Source organism: Halichoerus grypus, chromosome 5 (genome assembly GCF_964656455.1).
Source record: "Halichoerus grypus chromosome 5, mHalGry1.hap1.1, whole genome shotgun sequence".
In the NCBI taxonomy this organism is placed as follows: domain Eukaryota; kingdom Metazoa; phylum Chordata; class Mammalia; order Carnivora; family Phocidae; genus Halichoerus; species Halichoerus grypus.
The window spans coordinates 158,713,889-158,737,562 of NC_135716.1; the positions used below are offsets into that span (position 1 = coordinate 158,713,889).

Consider the following 23,674-nt stretch of genomic DNA (forward strand, 5'->3'; position numbering starts at 1 on the left):
CCTGGAGCTCAGGCTTTGCCACCTTGCTCCCTCCCTCCCACCCACCCTCCCCAGCAGGTTATCAGCGTGAAAACAGGAAGGCTGCCAGTGCTATTAATAATACATGAAGCCAGCTCTGCCCCCGATCAGGCGGGCAGGCAGAGGCGGAAAGGCAGCTCCAGCCCCCAGGGAGGGAGAGCGCCAGGCTGCTGGGGGCCTGCCTGGCGGGGCCATGGGAGGTGGGCAGGGGTAGGGGGAGCCGCGCTCTTCCTTCTCCCATTTGCTTTGTGCATGTCCAACACTCCAGGCCAGACACCGGCGCTCCCTCCATTTTGTTGATTGTCATTTCCCCTCCTCAGAAACACTGCCTGGGGTCCTGCAGAAGCCGCGGCCAGTGGAGAAAACCTTCTGGTCTGGGAAACAGGAGACCCGGGCTCTGGGACTTGGGAGGCCACAAAGGGTCAGAGGAATAACACAAGCTTTGCTGTCAAAGCTGAATCTTGGCCCAAGCCCACCTACTGGGTGACTTCAGAGAAACCACTTCACCTCTCTGAACCTCTGATTCTTCATCTACAAAATCAGAGACTACTAAGGAACTGCTGAGAATAAACAAAAGGATAAGCGTTAAACTGCTGCTGGTTCACAGTAGTTACTCAATACATGGCAGCGGGGCAGTATTATTTCTATGACCATGAACTTGGGCAAGTTTCTTTCTTCCGTGAGCCGTGATCTTCACATCTATACAATGAGGAGGCTGAACCGGGTGATCTCCGAGAACCCTCCAAGTGCCGGTGGGATTTCCATGACTACAGGGTGAGAAACCCCAGGCCAGAGATGGGGTCTCAGAAGCCCCCGAGACACCGCAGCCCTCTGGTAGCCCCCACTCTGGAAATGCTATCCCTGCCCCCAGAATGCACCTGCACTAAGACCCAGGATGTCTGGTGTCTGGTCCACTCTAGCCTCCATTTCCCTAGCTATGATGTAGGGACAGCAAGCCTGTCTTAGCTCCCTGAGGAAGGGGTGAGCAGAGGGCAGGTCCAGGAGGGGAGAGGAAAAAGCCAGAGTGTCCTGGGGAGACCAAGGCAGCCCTGATTCTGAGTCATCAGCAGAGAATCACAGTGAGCTCAGGGCTCGGGGGATCACCAACCCTTTCCACCTGCACTCACTCATTCATTCATTCCACAAATACTCCTGGAGCCCCCTCAAGGTTTTGGTAGCAGCTCTCTGCCCTGATTCCTCCTCTGCCCTGATTCCTCCCTCTGCCTTCTGTTTGTCCCTCTGAGGCTCCTTCACAAGCTCCTTTTCCTCAACTAGCCCTTTAAAGGAAGGGGTTCCCTGAGTTCTGTTCTTGACCCTTTCTTCTTCTCACACCCACTCTCCCCGGACCTTCCCCTCCCCCCACAGACTCATCTCTCCCAACAACCCCAGACCTCCTTCCCCAGAGTGGATTTCCCTCCAGCTCCAGACCCGTGGATGCAACTGCATCTCCATGCTCATACTTCACGGGCACCTCAAACTCAGCAAGACCCGAGTCCAACTCACCGTCCGCACCAGCCCCTCCCTAATCCGGTCTCTCTGTCCTCCTGCACCTCCTCTGAGCCCTACACACACCCTGGGCTTCAGCCCCAGGGCTCCCTCCTGCTCCACCCAGCTCCCCACAGCTGCCTGCAGACTCACCCGAAGTATTGCCCATAGAGAAGCAAAGGTCATTTCAGCCCTTGGTTCCAAAAAGCCAAGGGAACCCTGGCCTTGGAATCAGAAGAAAAAGGTTCAAGCCCTGGCTGTGTGCTTCCTAACACTGCCTCCCAGAGGGCCTCCCAGAGCCTCCACTTCTGCAGATGGGGATGACAACACACCTGCCTCATGCTGCGGGGTCCTCGTAAGGATTAAGTGATCGGCTGCGGAGGACGCATTTAGCATGTGCCAAGAACACATCAACAGGCATCAAGTCTGATGACGACGATGGTGGCGGCGGTGGTGAAAGTCTACTCACTACCAAGCCTCAGGCTGGAAACACAGAAATAAACACAGACCTAGCCCTTGAGGAGCTTGCAGTCAAGCAGGAGAGTCTGTCATACAAAATAATAATAATAATAACTATAAAGGAAGCAATGAATGCTTACACACTTGTAGGAACAATGAGCCATTTGGGTGCTCAGAGGAGTGTAGAACTAACTCTGCCTGAGAGTCAGGGGCTCTGCACAGGGAGAGGGCATTTGAGCTGGGACCAGAGAGATAAGGTAGGAGTTCCCCAAGCAGAGAAAAGGCAGACCAGCATCCCAGGCTCCAAAGTCCCAATCATTCTGAACAAGGTGCCCCTTCTAAGGAATACAGAGGATAGAGAAACTAGTCAGAGCCCAGAGAGCACTCTTACCCCCATCGTGGTGGGCAGGTGGGTGGGCAGGTGGGTCAAAGGCAACTCAGCACAGCCTGAGCTGCCCCAGGTGCCAAAGAGCAGAGACCCTTACAGGGTGGCTCACCCAGCAGAGGGCTCTGCAATTTGCTCCAGCCCCCATGTCGAGTTTCTAGGGTTCCTCTCTCCCTTCTGCTGTCTTCCCAAACCCAAGGTCTGTGAGGTTTGGTCTCCTCACTCACGGCCACGACGGGCTCCCTGTGCCCCACACTCAGCCCCAGGCACCGTGCAGAGCAGTGTCCTACCTAGCCGCACAGTGCTCTTGCCTGAGCCCTGGGAAGACCACACCCCCCTATCCCTATAGGCTCATTTCCCTCCACCCCTGCCCCAGGGTCTCCTATGCGCCTGTGAGCCTGGATGCACAGGGGAGGGGACAACCAACGGCAGCTGAGTCCCTGTGCCTGGAAATCTCCAGCACTCAGAAAATCAGAGATGCCAGAAAACCAGTCTGCTGCCTCTCCACAGCCAGGCCCCCTCTCCCCAGTGTGACAACTGTGTTTCCTGAGCGACCAAAGGGGGAAGAAAGAGGCTTGCAGACAGGACCTGGAGTGGGCAGAGTGTAGATTCTGGCTTCAGACAGTCCTCAGCTCTTCCCAGCTCAGCCCCTGCCTGGCTGTGTGACCTTGGGCACAATTTTATCTTTCTGGATCTCAGTGTTGTCATCGGTAACTTTCAGTCACTCGACCAAGATTCGTTGACCATCTATTCTATTCTGGGCCTAATTCTAGGAACAGGGGCTATTTTGGTGAATAAGACAGACCAAGTTCTGGCTTCATAAGGTTTACATTCCTTTTTTCCCAAAGATTTTCTTTACTTATTTGAGAGAGAGGGAGAGAGAGCACAAATGGGCAGGGGGGAGGGAGAAGCAGGTTGCCGGCTGAGCAGGGAGCCTGAAGTGGGGCCTGATCCCAAGACCCTGGGATCACAACCTGAGCCCAAGGCAGACACCTAACTGACTGAGCCACCCAGGCGCCCCGACAAGGCTTACATTCTAACTGGTAAAACAAACAATCAAAATGCAACCAATTGAATAGGTAATGTAATGTTACATGAGGGTAAATGCTCTGCCCAAGGAATTAGAAAGGAACTGGCAGCCATGTGTTTTAGCCAGGGTGGACAGAAAAGGCCACCCTGAGAAGGAGAAACTAGAGAAGAAATCTGAATCAAGTGACGGAGTGAGCATGTGAAGAGCTGCGGAAATCACTCTTGGCAGACGGAACAGCAAGTGCAAAGGCCCTGAGGTAGGAATGAACTTAGCAAGTTTAAGGAGTTCCAGGGTGGCCAGTGTGACTGGAACATGGGAACAAGGGAGAGGATAATAGGAGAAAAGATCTGCAAGGAAGATCTTTTCAGAGCCCTCAAAGCCATGGTAAGCACTTAGGTTTCACCCTGTGTGAGCATTTAAAGGTTGCAAGCAGAAGAGGAACATGACCCATCCAAAATTTAAAAGGATCCTTCTGGCTATTATGGCAACAACAGACTCTGGGGCAGCACTGTCCAGTGGAAATACTATGCAAGCACACATGTAATTTATAATTTTCTAACTGCCACTTACAAAAAAAAAAAAGAAAGAAACAAGTGAAATTAATTTTAATAATATATTTTATTTCATCCAAAATATTATCATCTTAATATATCACCTATATTAAAAAATTATTAGAGATATTATATATATATATATATATGTATTTTTTTTTATACCAAGTGTCTGATATCCAGTGCATACTTTGTACTTGCAGCACATCTCCATTTGGACTAGTCACATTCCAAGTGCCCACCAGCGGCATGGGGACAGTGTGAGGGACAGTGGAGCTCTAGAGGGTCAGGAGTGAAAACAGGACGGCCAGGTAAAAGGCAGCTGCCAGGTACAGAAAGGCGGGGCTCAGAACTGAGTGGCAGCTGTGGAAGGAGCTAGATCACTGGGCTCAGAGCCAGGGGCTCCTCCTTAGAACCTCAGTGACCTCTCTTCTGATCGCTTAGAGACCCAAAGAGGCTAGCCCCTGGCCCCCAATGACAGAACCGGGGTCAAGGGTATGATCTTGGAGCAGCTGTCACCTCTGAGATAGTCCCACCCTGAGCAAGCACAGCCCCACTGCCTGCAGATGCCGCCAAGACTGCTGGGACCTGTCCGGTCCCCTGGCCCTGGACCCCAAGGATGGGGGAGAAAAGAGGCTTGAGCTCAGCCTAGGAACTAGACACCGGAGCCTAGGGCTCCCTCAGCCTAGAAGCAGCGTGTGGCTGGGGGCCGCCCCCTTGGCCTTGTCTGCAAAGTGAGGGGCTTGCAGAGCACGAGTTACAGGCATGCGGGGCAACACGCGAGACCCCTTGCTGACCTAAGGAAGTAACTGTTCGCCTGGCATGTGTGTGCCTCTTAGACGCAGGCCAGGGCCGTCTCACCAGCCTGCAGGAGCGGGTGTTCTTCTACGGATAACAACAATAATATTCAGGATAGCGAACACTCATGGGCCACCTTGTGTCAAAATCAGCCTCTTCAAACCTGCTGAGCACCTCCCCTGTGCCAGGCAGCACGCTGGGGCCCTGGCCCTTGAGCTTACCCACAGGAAACAGGTTCCCCGTGATTTCTCTCCTGGGGGTGGGGAGAGAGTTTCTGCCCAGGATGGAGGTGGCTGGACGGTCAACCCCTCCTGCTCCTACTTCTCCCAGATCTACACAGACACCCGCGTGCAGAATCCAGCCTAGTCCGTGGGGATGAGGATTAAGACAAAAATAAGGCTGTTGGGGAGTGGAGCTGAGCGGCACCCAGGCTGGGGCCCAAGAGTTAGACTGAGTGCCACGGGTCGGATTCCCTGGAAATGCTCCGAGACTATGAGCTTTGCATGAAGGCGATTTACCGTCCTGTACTCTTGGGAACAAGGGCAAGACAGGGAAGCAGCACTGGGCAAAGGGAGAAATGCCCGGGCAGCTCACTCACACCACAGGAGCCGGGCTCATGGGGAGCTCTAGAGCTGGGACGGTCCTTCACAAGTGTCCCAAGTTGAAACAAGGGGACCTGACCTTTGCACACCCCTCACCAACTGACCAGCCACTCGATGCAGGCTGCCCTCAGGGAGGGGGCATAAATTCGGGCAACGTGCCACCAAGTCACCAAAAGCAATTCTCAGAGACGGATTCAGCCAGCAGCCGTCAACAGCCCACATGACAACAGTCTGGCAGCCTGGGGACAGGAGACAGAGGACAAGAGAGAGAGGCCTCCTGACCTGGATGGCTTCCTCCTCCTTGGACGAGGAGCAACAATGCCATGGTAGCAGGAGCATCAAGCACCAGGCAGCCAACTCCATAAATGGCCACTGAGCACAGCCAGGGAAGGTTTGGTCACCTGAGGGACCCAGGCCCAGCAAAGGGCTCTGTCTCTAAATCCCCGCAGGGTGGGGGCCCCTCCTGGCCGGTCCTCAGGTCCCCATCCCAGTTTTGCAGCTCCCCTCCCCCACTGCTCCCCACAACAGAACACATCCCTGCCCCCATCCAAGTCCTTCTCAGCGGGCTATTGTGAGGCTTGAATGAGCTTAAGCAAGTGGAAAAGTTTTGTTCACTGTTGGTGCTATCCACATGGGAGGGGGCTGTTATTAAGCTCTACACTTCCTGCCTTTGGAAGAGCTGTTCCCCTGGGCCCACAGCTTTCTTCCCTTGCCCTGGCCTTCCCTCCCCTGGCCATTCTCTTAGCCCTTCAAATCTTCCTTCTCCCACCTGATTCTGTCTTGGTCTTTCTCTCTCTCTCTCTCTCTTTGAAACTCAATCTCTACATCCCTCTGCCTCTCCGTGTCAGTCTGTCCTCCTTTGGGTCTTTGTCTATGGCCCCTCCTACCACAGTTTCACCTCCAACCAGGGCAGCTCAGAGCCACCCCACAGATGTTTGCCGCCCATCTCTCCAAGCCCAGGTCTGGGGGGAACGGGGGGGGGGCAGGGGGGGCTTCAACTCTTGGTTCGCAGCAGCTCCTCAGCTCAGAGCTCAGCCGGCCACCTCTCCTGAGTCCCCGTCCCCCCACTCGGCACCTGCTCTTGCCGACAGGGCGGCCAGCCCCTGCCCCTGGTTTCCCAGCCTGTTTGTTTAACTACAGCAGTGTGGAGAGGCTCCACAGCGACACGACTTTCCCACTCCCGACGCCCGGTGCTGGCAAGCGGCCAGCAGCTCCTGCAGCAGTGCAGGCAGGCCGCCAAGCAGCAAGGCCCCGCCCCTGGGGCAGCACAGCCTCCTCCAGGCTGGGCCACAGTGAGGGTCACAAGCCTGGCCCAGCAGGGGTAGGAGCGGCATGCAAGATCCCCCTTCCCCAGGGCCCCAGGGTGCCCAAGCCTGGCAGCTTCTGACAACCCCACAGCCAAGACAGAGCTTTTCCTTCTTGGCGCAATAGAAAAGGGAGCCCCACTTCTCAAGGAGCTTCTCTAAGAACCAGGTGGGGAGAGGAAATAACATAAACAAAAGGGTCACAAATGTATAAACACTGAAAAGCTCTCCAACAACATGAAGCATAACTGAACCAGTGACTATGATAGGCATTCAGTATGCAGTGTGTCAGGTAGATGGGTGGGTGGGTGGGTTGGATGGATGGATGGATGAACAGACAGACGGGTGAATGGGGGAATAGGTGGATGGATGGACGGATGGGTGGGTGGATGAACAGGTGGGTGGGTAGGTGGATGGATGGATGGGTAGGTGCCTAGGTAGGTGGATGGACAGATGGGTGGGTGGATGAGCAGGTGGGTGGGTGGATGGATGGATGGATGGTTGGACAGACAGACAGGTGAATAGAGGAATAGGTGGATGGATGGGTGGGTGGGTGGATGGATGGATGGATGGGTAGGTGCCTGGGTAGATGGATAGATATGGGTGGGTGGGTAGATGAGTTGGTTGGGTGGATAGGTAAATGGATGGAGTCATGGTTTGCAGGTTAGCAAGCCCATCAGTATCAGACCTCCCTTCTCCTTCGACCCACCCAGAAAACTCCCTTTGCCAGATTTCTTTATTCACCAAAGACTGACTAAAGCACCAGACTCCCTCCTTGGCCTCTGAATTTCAAGCAAATTTTCTAATTCCTCTTCCTGTCCCTTTTCCTATGGGAGAGAGTGAAGAGCCCAGCTCACAGACACAGGGTGGGTGGGTGGTCAGGAACTAAGACGCCCACTGTGGCTGAGGCCTGTACCCTGACTATCTTAAGGAAAGGACAGAGGAAGTCAGGTAGGGTAAGCACCACCCATGCTGCCTCCAGCAGAGTTAGCAAAGCACAGGGAGTGTTTTGGGACAGGGCCATCAGACAGCAGGAATGGCACCTTGTTTTCTCCCTGCCAGGAGCCTCAGCCCCAAGCTGAGACTGGGCTCCCTGAGCAGAGCCCGGAGGACAGGGCTTGAGCCATGCAGGGGGCTGGAGGGAGCCAGGACCTAAGCGGCAGAAGGGGAGGACAGGGAAGATGTGGCTGAGAGCCCCAGGGAGAGGAAGTTCTGAGGCAGGCCTAGCTGGATGGGATTAACGGAGGCACCTCAACCTCTCTAGCTGCAGTCTGCTGGGAAGCTTCCAGGAAGCTCAGGGCCTGACCCTGAGCAAGGTCCAGCCAGAACCTGAAAAATTCTGGAGCAGAGATGTTCTCAGGACCACCCTGCCTCACCCACTGTGGGGATCCTGGTCTTTCTGGGTGGCAGAAGCTAGGTGCCCCGATATGGCTGGGAGATGGGAAGAGACTGGAGGAATCAAAAGGAGCCCAGCTGTCTCCGCAGGCTTCCCCAACCCTTGTGTTGTTGCGGAGATGAAAAAAAGTAAGATATGTAAAATGCTTAGAAACAGAGTCTATGCTCACTAAGTGTTCAGCCGTCAGTACCTAGGATGGTACCTGGCACAACGTGGGCACGAAATATTTGTTGAGTTAATGTCTAAATGAATGTAGACCTTGAGGGTGTTATGCTAAATAAAATAAGTCAGACAGGAAAAAACAAAAACCATATGGTTTTGCTTATATGTGCAATCTAAAAAACAAAGCAAACGAACAAACAAAACTCATAAATACAGAGAACAGAATAGCGGTTGCCAGGAGGTGGCAGCATGGGGGGTGCACGAAATGGGTGAAGGGAGTCAAGAGGTAGAAGCTCCTAGCTATAAAATAAATAAGTCATGGGGATGTCATGCACAGCATGATGACTATAGTCAATAATATTGTACTGCATATTTGAAAGTTGCCAAGAGAGTAAATTCTAAAAGTTCTCATCGCAAGAAAAAAAAAATTGTGACTTTGTATGGTGATGAATGGTAACTAGACTTGTGGTGATCATGGCCCAGTGTATGTGAATATCGAATCATTATGCTCTCCGAAACTAATATATACATATTTTTTTAATCGAGACATAATTTAAATATATATGTATAAAGGAAATTTTCTGTACTCCCCCCAAAAAAAGGTATGAATGAATGAGTGAATCTTGCTCCCACTTAGCTACTCTACTTCAAACATTAGAAGATATAAATCAATATTGTCTCTATAGCTACCAAGGAAGATGTACACATTAAGCCCATTCCAACCCCAGGGCCTTTGCACTTGTTGTCCCTTCTGCCAGGAGTGATTTGCCTCACATCTTCACATGGTTCACGCCCCCACTTGATTCCAGTCTCTGCTGCTGGAAATGAGAAAGGGCCCTTATCATTGTCTGCTCATAGAGCTCCCCCTCTCCCCAAAGTTGTCTTTCCTTCCCCAGTCAAGGACTCTCACCAAGTACACATACACATACATACACACATCTAGGCAATCCTAACAAGAGAGTTTCAGTGCCCCCACCCTACCCAGAGCTAGAACTTGAGCCATAGGGGCTCTGGCCTGGCAGATGATCCCTCCCATGCACTGGTGACCATTTGTGTCCATGCAAGGGCTCACCCAACCCACAGAGGAGGCCACACCCTGTCCCCAACCACACCTCCCCTCCCAATTAGCCTTGGCAAAAACCATGGTAGCATGCAAACAGTAGAGTCCAATAGACCAGAATTTAAGAATCCTTGCTCTACCACTTGAGGGAAAAAAAAAAATCTTTTATTGAGCACTTACTGTGCGCCAGCCTCTTTGCTAATCTCCCTACACACTTGAGCTCATTTAACCCCCACAACAATTAGGCAAGGTAGGTGTTACCTTTATTTCACACCTGGCTGAGACAAAAGAAACTGGCTAAGTGCTAGGGCTATGGAATGAGGAAGAGCTGGGTTCAAATCTGAGCTCCTCCACTCACTTGCTGTGTGGCCTTGGGCAAGTCACTGCAGCTCTGTGTGTCTCTGCTCCCTCCTCTGTAATGAGGAGATAAGACAGTCACTGCCTTTGATCCTGCTGAGGATCAAAGGAGGTAATGGATGAAAGTGCCGCACGGTGCCAGGCATGCAACCTTCAGTGAAGGTCGGGGCCTGCCCTTCCCTCCTTATCTCGCCAGCTCCCCTGCCAAGGTTTGCAGGCTGGGACTGGTCTTCCCCATGGTGCCAGGCACAGGGCTGGGCACAGCCAGCACACAGAATATTCTTGCTGATTGGCAGATTTTCCCAAGGCCTTGATTGCAGAGAGCACTCCCTCTCCAGAGCACCCCAGCAGGGGACTCTTGCCCTGGGCAGCACCAGGGGGAGGAGCTCTGGAGGGAGTTCCCCTCCTACCTCTGATCCTCTGCCTTGTTTGGAAGCCCTCCACCACCATGTGTCCTACCCTGAACCCCAGATCCTGCCCTGGTTCCTCAGGTCTGAGTTCCTACCTAGAAAGCTTGGCTGGCACCCTGGGTTCTCCAAGACAGGCCACCCACAGTCTCGCCAGTCACTCACCCCAGTGCCTGGAGCTCTGACCCTGCCCCAGCCCCTCTGCTGGACCCTGCCGTGTGCTGACAAACACCCCCCACTCCTACCAGCTGCCCAAATCACCCACGCCAGAACCCTGGGCTCCGGTCTGCCCACAACTCAACCCTCTAGCCACCACCCACTTATCCACAGCTGTCAGTTTCATCCCACCCAATAGCCCACACGTGCACACTCCGAGCCTACAGCCAGTCCCCACTAGCCATGCCCTCAGCAGGACCCGGAAGCCCGGCAGAAAAATCACTGAGGCACTTTGACATGAATCAAAGACACTCATAAATAAATATGTGTAAATCACATGCAAACCAAGGTGGGAATCTACATCTTTCATTGCTGGATCAGCATCTCCCAGTCCCAGGGAGGCTGCCTGCGGCGCAGGGGCTTTGGAACGAGAGCCCTCTCATCTAGGGGTCCACTGAACAATCCCAGATTCATCATCTGAGATTCTCGAACTTCCAAGTCAGGAATATCAACCACCATTTGCTGAGTGCCTACTGCATGCATTCTCCCAGACGTTAGCTCCTGCAGACACTGAGCCAGCGTGGGAAGTACTTAAAGTAGCACCGGGCGCCCAGTAAGCACCCGCCACATTTGGACAACGATCACTAATCTCATCTTGGAGCTTCAGGTTCTTCTGAGTGCTTTGGTGAGGCTGCAATGTATGAACCCAGGTAGGAGCACTTAGCACAGTTTCTGCGCATAGTAAGCACTCAATAAATCTTCGCTATTATTAAATAGCTTGTGTCTATGCAAACACGTTCTGGAAAGACATAGCCAGTAGGAGTAGTTACGAGGGGTGAGGCAGAGAGATTAATGAAGGGCTTCCACTTTCCGTTTCATGTATTTCTGAGGTAAAGGATTTTTACAAAAACATGAGTCTGTATTGCCTTTATCATCAGCAAAAACTATAAAGATGTTCCTATTTGGTGGAATAAAAGCTATCAAGGCAAAGACCCTGTCCTGGGAGCTACCTCCCCACCATTCTGCACCTCTCTCCAATCTCCTGGGAATCCACATCCCTCTGAACCTGGCAGATGCCAGGTAGGTTCGACCAGGGGGAACAGTTTGCTCTGGACACAACATTTATATTCATAACACCTTACATGACATCCCGTCTGGCAGGAAAAGTGAAACTAGGAACCCTGGAACTTTCCCGAACACCAGCTAAGCCCAGCCTTGGTTCTCCCACCTGCCGACAAGGATTGGACCCACGGCAGGGAACTCCTTGCTTAGATTCAGTCCCATCCCCATAGTCCACAGAGAGGCTGTTACATCTGGATTCACCTTTGCTGCTCTTTGCTCCCATCAGCAGCCCCCCTGGTACATCTTTCCCCTGGTCATGGATAGAGAACGATGGGCAGGACCAGGCCCTTGTCCAGGGTGCCCTGGGCCTGGGACCCAGCACCCCGTGGCTTGAGTCACCTCACCAGGTACGAACAAGAAGATACGCCCTCTTCTCTGAAGCCCACTTCTTCTAAGACCGAAAGCCAGTGTCTACTTCCTTCTGATACTAAAAGCCCGTATCCACCATTTCCAAGTCCCCACCCCACCTCCATTTACAAAAAGAAGGAAATGAGATCACAGTGGCACACCCACGTGCTCATTTAGCAGACGTTCTTGACTGGTACCACTACAGACCAGGAACTGGGCTGGGTGCTAGAGAGACAGAGACGAAACAGAGCCAGCTGCCCCCAGGATCTCCCAGCCCCGGAGGACAAAGAGACGCCCAGAGGGGAACGACGGTGCAGGCCCAGAAATGCTACCGCCGAGGTGGTCCGCACAATACAGCATGGAAGCAGGGCCAAGGTCATGGTTTCGTTTAGAGTGGGAGCAAGAAGACTTCCCAGAGCACAGGACCCTTGAACTAGGACTTGAAGAATGGGGGGAGGAAGCATTCCATGGAGAAAGAACTGCGCGTGCAAAGCTAGGGCACCCTAAGGGCCCCGTGTGTTTGTGGGAACAGAAACTCCGTGCTGCTGGATACAGAGGGTTGGCAGAGGCAGGACCCCTGGGGACTTTGGACTTAACAATGTACACAGTAAGGAGCAGTGGAAGGCTTCTCGGGAGACAAGTGACATGTCTGAGTTGTGTCTTGGGGGAGCACTCTGATTTGACTCAACACAGGGACTGGAGGAAGGGAGACTCATCCTAGACATCCTAGACCAGCCCCCAGATTTTCTGACTTATCTACGCCCCTTACACATTCTTTCAACATTACTCTCCTGGAGCCACTGAGGTGTAGGCTTTGGCTCTCCCTTAAGGTGCCCAGAGCCAACAGGCCAATGGGCCTACAAAGGGAGGTAGACTGAGGCACTCTACCTAAGGGTCCTTGCCTGGTCGAAAGGAGAGCAGGTCCGTGAGTCTGCCATATACTCTTTTCTCAGCCACAAACCAAAGTTGAGGCTCGAGGGTGATTTTATCTGCGATGACAAGTCCAGCCCCGGGCTCAGACAGGTATTATTCCGGGCTCGGCAGACATCCCCAAGTCAGACAGATGTCCAGGGCTCAAACAGACATTGCCCCCAGGCCAGGAAGATGTTGCACCAGGCCCGGGCAGATGCTGTGCCAGGTTCAGACACATGTCCTGGGCCCAGACAGAAGCTGTCCCGGGGCCAGATAATGTGCCGGGCTCAGCCAGGTGTCCCAGCCTCAAACAGATGTTGTCTCTAGCTCAGGCAGATGCTATCCTAAGCTCAGACAGATGTCTGCCACCAGACATACATAAAGATGCTAAGAGGTCCCTGGGAAAATATAATTCCTAAATCCTCCTTCGCCACTTCCACCCTCCACCTGCTACCCTCAAGAAAGCTGAGGACAGCCAACACGGAGCCCGACCAACTCTCTCCGGAGCCCCCAACTTGTAACAGCCAAGGAGCCCTACCATTCTGTCCCTGCCTCGGACTCCAGGCGAATCTATTACGCGGAGGGGAGGAAGGCACATACAGCAGGGCGACGAATGGGACATATGCACATGAGTACAGGGTATCTGTGCCATGGCAGACAGTCACGCCCAGGCTCCCCGAGCTGACTGCAGGCAGACGGGGCTAGGGGGGCTAAAGGAAAGAGTGGGTGGATGTGAGGACCAAGCCCACTAAGTCTTACTTCTAACTCACACTCTGAGCCTGGCTGGAAGGAAAAAGTCCCGTGACCTCATCCCCATACTCCTATCTCTGCCCAACACCCTAAAACTGTCATTACTCGCTCATTTGAGGGTAATTACTTCTCCAGAGCTGGGCAGCATTAGGCTAGGGAGAGGGGAATAGGAAGCTGGCCCAGTGTGGGCATAAAGTGGGAGACCGTCCATTCATCAGCTTGGTCTTCCAGCTTGGCTGGAAGAATGACCCTCCTTCTCCCAGAGCCTTCACAGGGGCAGCCCGGATCAGGAAGGAAAGAGACCTTTCCCCTCACAACCACAGAGCTCCTGTCAGGAGCTAGAGTTGTGTGTACTTCAGCTGTGCAGAAGTGGGGGTTCAGGAATGGTGGGGTGCTGGATGTTCCTGGTCCATGGGTGGAGGAGGCAGCCTCTAGGGGTGGAATGGGGAGAGGTGTTTCAGTGAGAGCTTAACCCCCCCATCTGCCCCGGAAGGGGGGTGGCAGGGCTGGGGGCTCCCTCCGGACTCAGTCACTCTGAGCAGAGCTGGGGACCAAGCGGTTAGTGAATATGTAAATTAACCTTGAGCCAACCCCCAGCAGGTGAAGTTGGGACCTTCCTCCAGCTCTCTAGAGCTTCCTGGAAGCTGAGAAGGGTGAGGGGTGGTCTTTGAACCCACTCTCAAACAGAAACACTTTCTGACACAATTACAAACACTAATGCACACACATTAACACCAACCAAGCACAGGGACCCTAACACAAGCACACAAATACTTTAGGGACATCTATGAAGTACAAACACACGAATTCATGCAAGGCCACCAACACACAGTCATCACACACACAAGCACACCAAGCCCCACACACACTATTGTAAACACTGTACCACACACAAACACAAGGGAACCCCCTTCTTCCCCTGCACCCCACCCAACCTGCCCACTCCCCACCTTCAGTCAGGGCACAGAGTCAACACCGGGGGTCCGGAAGGCACCTCACTCTTCTGATGAAGGTGACAAAGACTTCAATTATCATTCACTGCTCCCACCCCACCCTGTGGTGGTGAATTTTGCAGCCATCCAGATAAAAAGTGTGTTTTAAAAAAAAAAGTAAAAAAAGAAATAAAGAAACTCAAACCCAGCCCCAGCCTTTCAGAGTGATTAATCCCCGCTAATGATTTACCGATTTGCAGAGAGCGTGTTCTGCATAACCGGATTGTGGGCATTAACACCAGCTCAGAGGCTGCCAGTCTGCTAAAAATGAAAGTAAATTTTAAGAGCAGTTGACCACCCCTAATTTGAATATTCTACTGATGCCCTGGGAGGACCCCCACCCCCACCCACAGGCTCAGGGGCTGAGGCAGCGGGAAAAAATGCAAGGAAAGGTTCATCCCTAAGAGATAGTTCACCTTCCATCCCTCCTTCCCTTCCCCCAGACTGAGAAATAGGGACCCTTAGATTAAATTGGTGCAGCTGTTGCTTCCTCCTTTACCACAGGCAGCAGCACCCCTCCCGCCCCTCCCTTCCTCTTCACCAGGCTCCTGGCTCCTTCATAGGCACCTGGAGGGGTTGAGTACAGAGGGGAAGAGGTGAGGGCTTGACAGCTCAGAATAGTGCTCCTATGCCATGTGGGAGAGCTTTCTGGATGGTGGCAGGCACTGTGAATCTGGCTAGCTGGCACCAACATGCACGGAGGCGGCGGACGGACACAGGGACCCCAGCACTGCCCCAGGTGGGCATCTGTGACCACACGACCCTGCCAGACTCTTTTCCAGGAAGAGCAGGGTGTGGGCGTGGTCGCTCCCGACACCGCTGAGCAAGAACTGGTTGGGGAGCAGGCAGGTTCCACTCCTGCTCACACAGCCTCTTACTCACCCCAAGCAGCCGGGGCAAAAAACCAAGTCACACTTTCCAAATTTCCATCAGGGCAGTGATCTCATCTCGCCTTCACAAGCAACCTACCAGGGACCTCCCTGCCCAGTTTACAGATGAGGATACTGAGGCTGAGACTGGTCCGATGTCATCCAGCAGGCCTGAGTCTGAGCCAAGAGAGAACCCAGGACCCTTTGACACTCTGAAAATGCAGGATCCAGGGTGTGAGGAGAAGACTGGCTGTTGAGTGCTGGCCTCGTCCTGTCCCCCCACTCCCAGCCGGGCCTGTCCCCTACCACCAAACCCTCAAAGCCCATGCACACAGGAGGGTATCCTAGGACACCTGCTCCCATAGTAGCCCTTCCCGCGGGCCCAGATCTGCCTCTCCCTAGCTTCTCTTGGCACTCATGACTTAACAGCAAGGAATTCAGGGGGAGGGTCCTGGAGCCTGTGTTCCCCCCAGCAGCGAAAGGCCTTGGGTCTGCAGATGCACCTGCTCCCAGCATTTCCTGAACTCCAAGTACCCACTGACTGGACTGACAAGACACAGCACAGGGACTCAGAGGCCAAGGGGGGAAGCAGCCAGCCCCAGCCGACCCCTCTTCCTCCCTCCCAGGTCTTGCTCGGTGTGCCGATGTGTTGGCTTGCCCGTCTGGGGCGTGTGCCTGGAATATTACAGTCCACATGTGGCTGCGCGAGTGCTGATAGTGAGTGTGCTTGTCTTCTAGAGGCCGTGTCCGAATCTCTCAGGCAGGAGTGTGAATGTAGATCAGAGTTGGTGTCTGTGACTCAGGGCTTTGCAGAAGGAACACGTGGGACTGGAGTTCATCCCTGCAGAGCCTCCCCTGCCGCCCCTCCGGCGGCGCGAACCCCCACAGGGAGGGCCCCATCTGCTGGAGGCTCGGTGACCTGTGTCAAATGAGCAGGCGCTCGGTCACACTCCAGAGCCTGGAGGAGGCCGCACTGCTCTGGGAAAGCCCGGGCAGCTCCAGGGCTGGGGGCAGGCTGAGCAGGGGCCCCGCTGGGGAGGGAGGCCCACGAGCCTCTGAGACTGGCGGCGGCCTCGCTGGGAGCTGCCTTCCACAGACAAGGAAAGTGAAGAAGAAAAAATAAAAATAGGAAAAGAGGGGCGCCTGGGTGGCTCAGTCGTTAAGCATCTGCCTTCGGCTCAGGTCATGATCCCAGGGTCCTGGGATCGAGCCCCACATCGGGCTGTCTGCTCAGCGGGAAGCCTGCTTCTCCCTCTCCCACTCCCCCTGCTTGTGTTCCCTCTCTCGCTGTGTCTCTCTCTGTCAAATAAATAAATAAAATCTTTTAAAAAAAAAATAGGAAAAGAAAGGGCTTCCCTGCTTCCTTGGGACCCACACTGCTGCTGAATGGCACGGGCCAAACTCTGAGCTGGGCACGAGCCCTCCTCTGCCTTCTGATCCGTTGTGTGGGATATATTAGTTCCTTGGGTGGGGGGGGATACATCTGTGTGTCTCCGTAATGTGCAGGCTTGGCCTCTTTGTATCTGAGCACTGGGGGAGAGAGTGTGAGTGTGTTGGTGTGTTCACATTTGCGAACACCAGGGTGTGCCTATATGTAGGAACTGGCCTGCCAGGTGAGAGCTTCCATGCTTGTGACCCCTGGGCCTGCAGGTCTCCTTTATTTCTGTGTCATGAAGGAATGTCTACTCGAGCCTACTGCAGCCTGTGTGCATGTTCTGGGTGCATTTCCTTTGGGACGCATGTCTGTTTATTGTTGTGTGTCGGTTTGTATGACTATGAATTCCAGCCTAATAGGATGACTCCATGTGTCCCTACTGTGCATCTGGATGTTTGTCCCTAGGCTAAATTGCATGTCTGTATCTGTGTGTTGTATGTGTGAATGCACATCCATCCACATGCCTAAACCATTCGGCGTCTGCGTGGGTCAGGTGGGCATCCGAAGGCCATGCCCCAATTTCTCCCCACCGGCTCTCTAAGGGTGGGGCTCCCGGAGAGAGGGGCTGTTGAACTGCAGGCATCCCTGCCAATGGGCATGTCACAGCCCCCGGGGGTCCTACCCAGAACCTCCAGGAGCAGAAGCAAGAAGGATGTCAAGACCTCTGGGGGGAGCCTAACTCTCAAATACAAGAAAATGTTGACTCCAGACTAAATCCATGCATTGGAGAGTCTAAAACTTCCACAACAGAGAAAGGAATGTTGCCCTTCCCTAGTCCACACTGCCAGCCCCGAGGCAGTATCCAACACTAGAGCTCCGGAGCTGTCCTGAGAAGCAGGCATTGCTGTCCTGTTTTAAAATGACAGAACTGAGGCTACAACCAGCAAAACAGCAAAGTCACAGGGCTGCCGGGGTGGGGGGGGGGGAATGGAGGGGAGACTGGGAAGGAGACTTGCTGGCTGACAAGCTGGTAACCTAGGAGCCTGGCTCTGCTGCAGACACCTCTCAATTCAGCACACACCTGGGAACCTGGCTTCAGAAGCCCCAGCTGGCCCTGGCCTGCCCCCGGAGAGCTACCAGAGATGGGGCTGTGGGTTCTCTCTGCTGCGACAGCCAAAGCCACTGCCCTACCAGCGCCTGCCCCCACCCCACAGCAATGGGAGCAAGCATGATGAAGAGTGGGACCTTCGTAGGTTCTGCTGCCTCGGACAAGCTCAGTTTCTTCATCTCCACCCCAGGGATAATACTCTCAGGGCCCTTCTACAGGGCTGAGAGGTGCAGGTAAAATGTGAATGAATGCAAAAGCACTCGATAAAGCATCGTGCCCATGGATCACTGTTCTTCAAATCTCAGTGGCAATTCAAAGGCTGGACATCGTAACACCTGACCGCTGTCCAGACACTTCCCTTCCTCCAACAGGAACTGAGAGATTCATAGAATCAGACCATCACAGCTACAAGGGACTGAGAGGTCAGCTGCTCCAAACCTCCACAACCTCACTCGACGGATAACGAAACTGAGATTTGTTTAGAAAGGGGGAGTGACATGCCTGTTCACCGGGCACTCATAATAGAAACAACCAGAGTAAAAGCCCTTCCTGAGAGCTTTCACCCCCCATTGTCTCAGATCACCCACTGAGTACCCTCAGTGAGGCAGGTGGGCTGCCTATGGTAATGTTAGTCCCAATTTACAGGGAGGAAAACCAAGAGCTACAGAGACTGGACCAGAGTTATTCTTGCCCAGAAAGATGGCAGCAGGCCCAGGCAGGAAGCCCAAGCTTCAGTGTCATGCTGGCCTGCTTAGGACTGGCGAGAGAGGAGTCTTCACTACAGAATTCCCACCTTGGCCCTACTTCCTGAGCCTGGGGAAGGGGCCAGGAAGGCAAGTGCTTTATGATCTTATGGAGGAAAGGTGACTCAAGGTGACCACATCTTGGGCCAGAGTCCAGGAAAGCCAAGCATCCCTAGCTGGGTTCAGACACAGAGTTCCATCGCAGCTCTTGCAGCAAGGGTGGTACCCAGGAAGACTGCTCAGGACAGTGGCCAACGACCACACAAGGACCGTGCCTTGTTCCACTCCCCATCCCTTGAGGGCTAGCCAGAGGCTGGTCTATGGGTGTTCAGGGCCTGGAGGAGCAATCTGTACCCAGGATGACCCCTGTCACTGTGGACTCTGCCCCAGCCACCCTGAGGACCAGTCCCACTGCAGCTGCCATCTGAGCCCCCATCACCCTTATTCACTCACTGAGGCTCTATTTACAGTCCTAACTTGCCCAGTAGGGTCTAACTGGACCCGCAGCTCAGTTCTGTGATCTGAGACCCCAGGGCCCTTACCTCCAATGGGCCCATTGGAGGTAAGACCGGGGGGGGGGGGGGGGGGGGGGGGGGGGGGGAAGAAGTGAGCTGTCAGCTGGAAGACTCCCTGAGACTCAAGCCTCAGTGCAGGAAAGAGGTAGAGGTTACAGCTTGCTACACTTGGCCTCCAGCCCAGTGTGGGGCTTAGAAGCACAGAGTAGCTGCGCTGAGGTGCAAGTCCACTCAGGATTTTCAAGGAGTCCTCAAAGAGCTGGGGAGAAGAGGAGATCCCCGAATCGCACACCTCACCTTTCTATATGTGCTGCCGAAGCGAGCACACACCTCACCTTTCTAACAAGGCTTCCTCCATCTCAATTCCCTTTTCAGCTCCCCCCCCCCCCCGCCCCCCGCAAGTCCGTTAAGCTCCAGCGCAGAGCTCCAGGCGAGGCTGGACAGCTCCTGGCCTGCACGCAGGATTTCTGGAGCCGCCCTTCCCCAAGTCCATGCCACTCCTCACCGGGAGCAAGTTTCGCGTCCGGGCGTGACCCCGTCATGACCCCGGCCAATGAGCCGGTCACGCAGAGGGAAGGAGCGAGAAGGCTGTAGCGGCGTGGGACAGATACCCGTGGGCCCAGTATGTCCACCACCCCCGTCGGCGGCGTTTTCCCCGGAGCCTCGGTCTGCACCTCGAGGTCCTCTCCCTCGGGAAGCCTGGAACGCGGCCTGGTTACGGGAGCTCCCGTCTCCCCGCAGCATCGCCCGCGCGGTACTCACCTGGTCCGCGGAGCCCGGGAGAAGGAGAACCCGCATGAGGCGGGAAGCCAGGGCTGGTCGGGCGTAGGTCGGCGGAGTTGCGACGCTGGGTCTAGAAGGAGAAGAGGGAAAACGAGACGGGCCGGGGAGGCGCGCAGAGGAGAGCTCGGTGCCGGCTGGAAGCCGCGGGAGGCGAGGCGGCCGAGGAGAGCAGCCGCGCCGGAACCGAGCCGGGACCCGCGCCGCCTCCCGCTCGCAGCCGCCGAGACCCGCGGGAATCCCGGCCCGCCGGCAGCGGCACTGCGGAGGGAAGAGCGCGGGGCTGAGCTGCTTCTCGGAGCCCGAGCGCCTCCCGGAGCCCGCAATCCCCGCCGCCGCCTCTTGGCCGCCCGGGCAGGAGACGGGCGGGAATTCAGTTCGCGTGGAGTGTGGGACCTGCCGGGCTCCGAATCTCCTGAGCCGCGGGTAAGCGGGGCCCACGCAGCCAGGACGAGAGGGGGTGCGGTCCCAGTGCCACCCCCGCGCCACTCCCCACGTGGCGGCCGCGCCCCCGGGGCGTGAGTAGGTACGCGGACGGTAGGGGGGCCGTGAATGAAGCCCCAGCGGCCAATCAGCACGGTCGGCGCGCGGGACCCCGGGAGCGAGGCCCAATGGCGAGCTCTGGGCGGCCGGGCCGGGCGGCAGGCGGACGCGGGGGGCGGGGGCCGTGGCCGGGGGGCGGGAGGCGGCTCCGCGGGCAGCCAATGGGCGGCGGGTGGGGTGGGGCTCCGGAGCGCCGAGCGGGTCGGGGCTTTAAGCCGGCGGAGCGCGGCGGCGGGGCCCGCAGACGGAGCGGAGCGGCGGCGGCGGCGCGGCGCAGGGCGCGGGGCGGCATGGCCACCACCGCGCAGTACCTGCCGCGGGGCCCCGGCGGCGGAGCCGGGGGCACGGGACCGCTTATGCACCCGGACGCCGCGGCGGCAGCGGCGGCGGCGGCGGCCGCCGAGCGGCTGCACGCGGGGGCCGCGTACCGCGAAGTGCAGAAGCTGATGCACCACGAGTGGCTGGGCGCGGGCGCGGGCCACCCCGTGGGCCTAGCGCACCCCCAGTGGCTACCCACGGGAGGAGGAGGCGGCGGCGACTGGGCCGGGGGCCCGCACCTGGAACACGGCAAGGCGGGCGGCGGCGGTACCGGCCGAGCCGACGACGGCGGCGGCGGCGGAGGAAGTTTCCACGCGCGCCTGGTGCACCAGGGAGCGGCCCACGCGGGCGCTGCATGGGCGCAGGGCGGCACGGCGCACCACTTGGGCCCGGCCATGTCGCCGTCCCCAGGGGCCGGCGGGGGCCACCAGCCCCAGCCGCTCGGGCTGTACGCGCAGGCGGCCTACCCGGGGGGCGGCGGCGGCGGCCTGGCCGGGATGCTGGCGGCGGGCGGCGGCGGTGCGGGGCCCGGCCTGCACCACGCGCTGCACGAGGACGGCCACGAGGCGCAGCTGGAGCCGTCGCCTCCGCCGCACCTGGGCGCCCACGGACACGCACACGGACATGCACACGCGGGCGGCCTGCACGCGGCGGCGGCGCACCTGCACCCAGGCGCGGGCGGCGGTGGCTCGTCGGTGGGCGAGCACTCGGACGAGGACGCGCCCAGCTCGGACGACCTGGAGCAGTTCGCCAAGCAGTTCAAGCAGCGGCGCATCAAGCTGGGCTTCACGCAGGCCGACGTGGGGCTGGCGCTGGGCACGCTGTACGGTAACGTGTTCTCGCAGACCACCATCTGCCGCTTCGAGGCCCTGCAGCTGAGCTTCAAGAACATGTGCAAGCTCAAGCCGCTGCTCAACAAGTGGCTGGAGGAGACCGACTCGTCCAGCGGCAGCCCCACCAACCTGGACAAGATCGCGGCGCAGGGCCGCAAGCGCAAGAAGCGCACGTCCATCGAGGTGGGGGTCAAAGGCGCGCTCGAGAGCCACTTTCTCAAGTGCCCCAAGCCCTCGGCGCACGAGATCACCGGCCTGGCCGACAGTCTGCAGCTGGAGAAGGAGGTGGTGCGCGTCTGGTTCTGCAACCGGCGGCAGAAGGAGAAGCGCATGACCCCGGCGGCGGGCGCCGGCCACCCGCCCATGGACGACGTTTACGCACCGGGCGAGCTGGGGCCGGGCGGGGGCGGTGCGTCGCCGCCCTCGGCGCCCCCGCCGCCCCCGCCGGCTGCGCTGCACCACCACCACCACCACACACTGCCCGGCTCGGTGCAGTGACCCCGCGGGCCGGGCCCCAGCCGGCGCGCGGCGAGGCGCCGCGCGGCCTGAACTCTTTTTGTTCGGTTGCTTTGGATTTTACAAAAAGCCCAGAAACTTTCGAACAAAACCAAACACCCGGACGACCCTCTCTGGCGAGCGGCTGCGTCGCCCGAGCCCCGGGAGAGAGGAGCGAAGATCCGGAACGCGCCAACTCACCCCGGGCATCCTGCCCGCCGCCTGCTCCCTGCCCCCATCCCCTCGACGACCCCCGCCCCTGCCCCCCGGGCTGTTCGGGGCCGGATCCCGGCAGCGGCCTCCCCACAGCGACAGGTAACGCGGTACGGGGTTAGGGATTCCCTGGGAGAGAGGACGAAGAGAGGAGGGTTCCCTGTCCCTCTCCCCGGCGCGGACTCCCGAGCCTGCGGGTCGAGGGTGGGGGACTGTCACTTAATTCGCTCCACGCTTCTTTTCTCCCACAAGGATGCACCCCATCCCCCTCACCCTTCCTCCGGGCTTGGTTTTTTACGGTTTTTATTTATTCATGGAGCCTCCCGGCTCCTGGGGTCCTTCTAACTCCGCCCGCGCCCTTAATTTAAATCGCTGTATACTGTATTTATCGGGGCCCCGGAGGGGAGGCCGCGAGAGCCGCGTCTGTGTATAAAAGCAGGAAATAGCCAAAGCTTTAATCTAGCCTAATTTATTTTTTTCCCTTACCATCCCTTGCCCTACCCACTAAAAAGCAAAACAAAAACAAAAAAAAAAAAACTAACAAAAAAAAATTCGAGTGTTCATTTTTCGTTTCGTTTTATCCGAGCTGCGATTCGGTTCCCGGCCACGCGGGAGGGGTCTGCGCTCCCACACACAGCCCCCGGGAAGAGGCTTCTGCCCCGCCGCAGACTGACCGCTGCACAGCTGGGCCCCCGCTCCCCGCGGGGCCCTGCCCTCCTGGCCACCGACAAACGAAACTTGAAAAAGTTGGAGATATTTTTTAACCAGCTGTAGAAATAAGCCGTTCCCCTGAGAACCTTCTGCCTGATTCCCTGCAGCTTCCGCCTGCTCCCTTTCCAGCCCCACCTGGGATGCGGGATGCTGGGGCGGCCAGGAGAGAAATTCCCCAAGTTTGGGGTGAGGTGGGAACCATGTAAATATGTGAGATATGTACACACATTTTTGTGCTTGGTTTTTATTTTTGGTTTTTCCGGGCTGCCCTCCATCCCCATCCGAGAGGATTTTGTACACCGAATAATCCGAAAAAAAAAAATATTTTAATATGATTTCCAGATTTCTGACCCATCTCTATTTATTTTCTGGATGTGTTTGGAGCTTCCCCCTTCTCCATTTCTTGTTCTGTTTGTTACAGTTTGGATTTAAATTTTGTTATTTTATTTTTATTATTTTTCAGAACAATGTTTTGGTGCATTCTTTGTATCTTTATTGCAAAAAAAAAATAATGTAGACTGGGAAGTTCCCTTTATATTTATGTTATAGTAAATATTTTATTACTCACATAAACATGTACCCCAGGGCTGTGTCCTGTCCTTTTTACTACCAGGGTTGGGTCGGTGTGCGGGTAAAGTGTTGGGATACCCTGGCTAACCTCCCCTGAAGTCCTGGCCACACTATCTTGGAGGAAGGTGACCACGCAGACCTTCTTTCAGGCCAGTATGAGGACTGCCTCTTACTTGGGCAACAGTTGGACCCCTGCCTCAGGCGAGTGAGCGTAGGGAAGATGAAGCTGCCTCGTGTCCCCTCTCGTAAACAGACTATCCTGAGACCAGACCAGGGCCTCCGACACTACAGACACCACACTGAATTT

The 23,674-nt window shown here is 56.0% G+C and overlaps 2 protein-coding genes across 2 annotated transcripts in view; one reads left to right on the forward strand and one right to left on the reverse strand.

Moving 5' to 3' along the window:
* The window catches only part of LOC118552537 (uncharacterized), a 65,394-nt gene extending 44,875 nt beyond the window's left edge, over positions 1-20,519 (reverse strand). Inside the window, exons 1-2 of the mRNA XM_078071785.1 lie at positions 20,474-20,519; positions 19,667-20,373 (exon numbers count right to left, since the gene is read on the reverse strand). Of these exons, the coding sequence (XP_077927911.1) occupies positions 19,667-20,373; positions 20,474-20,519 (753 nt within the window). The remainder of the gene's footprint in view (positions 1-19,666; positions 20,374-20,473) is intronic.
* Positions 20,456-23,382, forward strand: POU3F1 (POU class 3 homeobox 1). The gene has a single exon (XM_078073391.1). It carries the CDS (start codon positions 20,518-20,520, stop codon positions 21,874-21,876), a length of 1,359 nt encoding a protein of 452 aa, XP_077929517.1. The 5' UTR covers positions 20,456-20,517; the 3' UTR covers positions 21,877-23,382.
* Positions 23,383-23,674: the final 292 nt, after the last annotated feature.

Bases quoted from the DNA above. Each gene is read 5' to 3' on its own strand.
- POU3F1 (XM_078073391.1), top strand. From the start codon at position 20,518: ATGGCCACCACCGCGCAGTACCTGCCGCGGGGCCCCGGCGGCGGAGCC.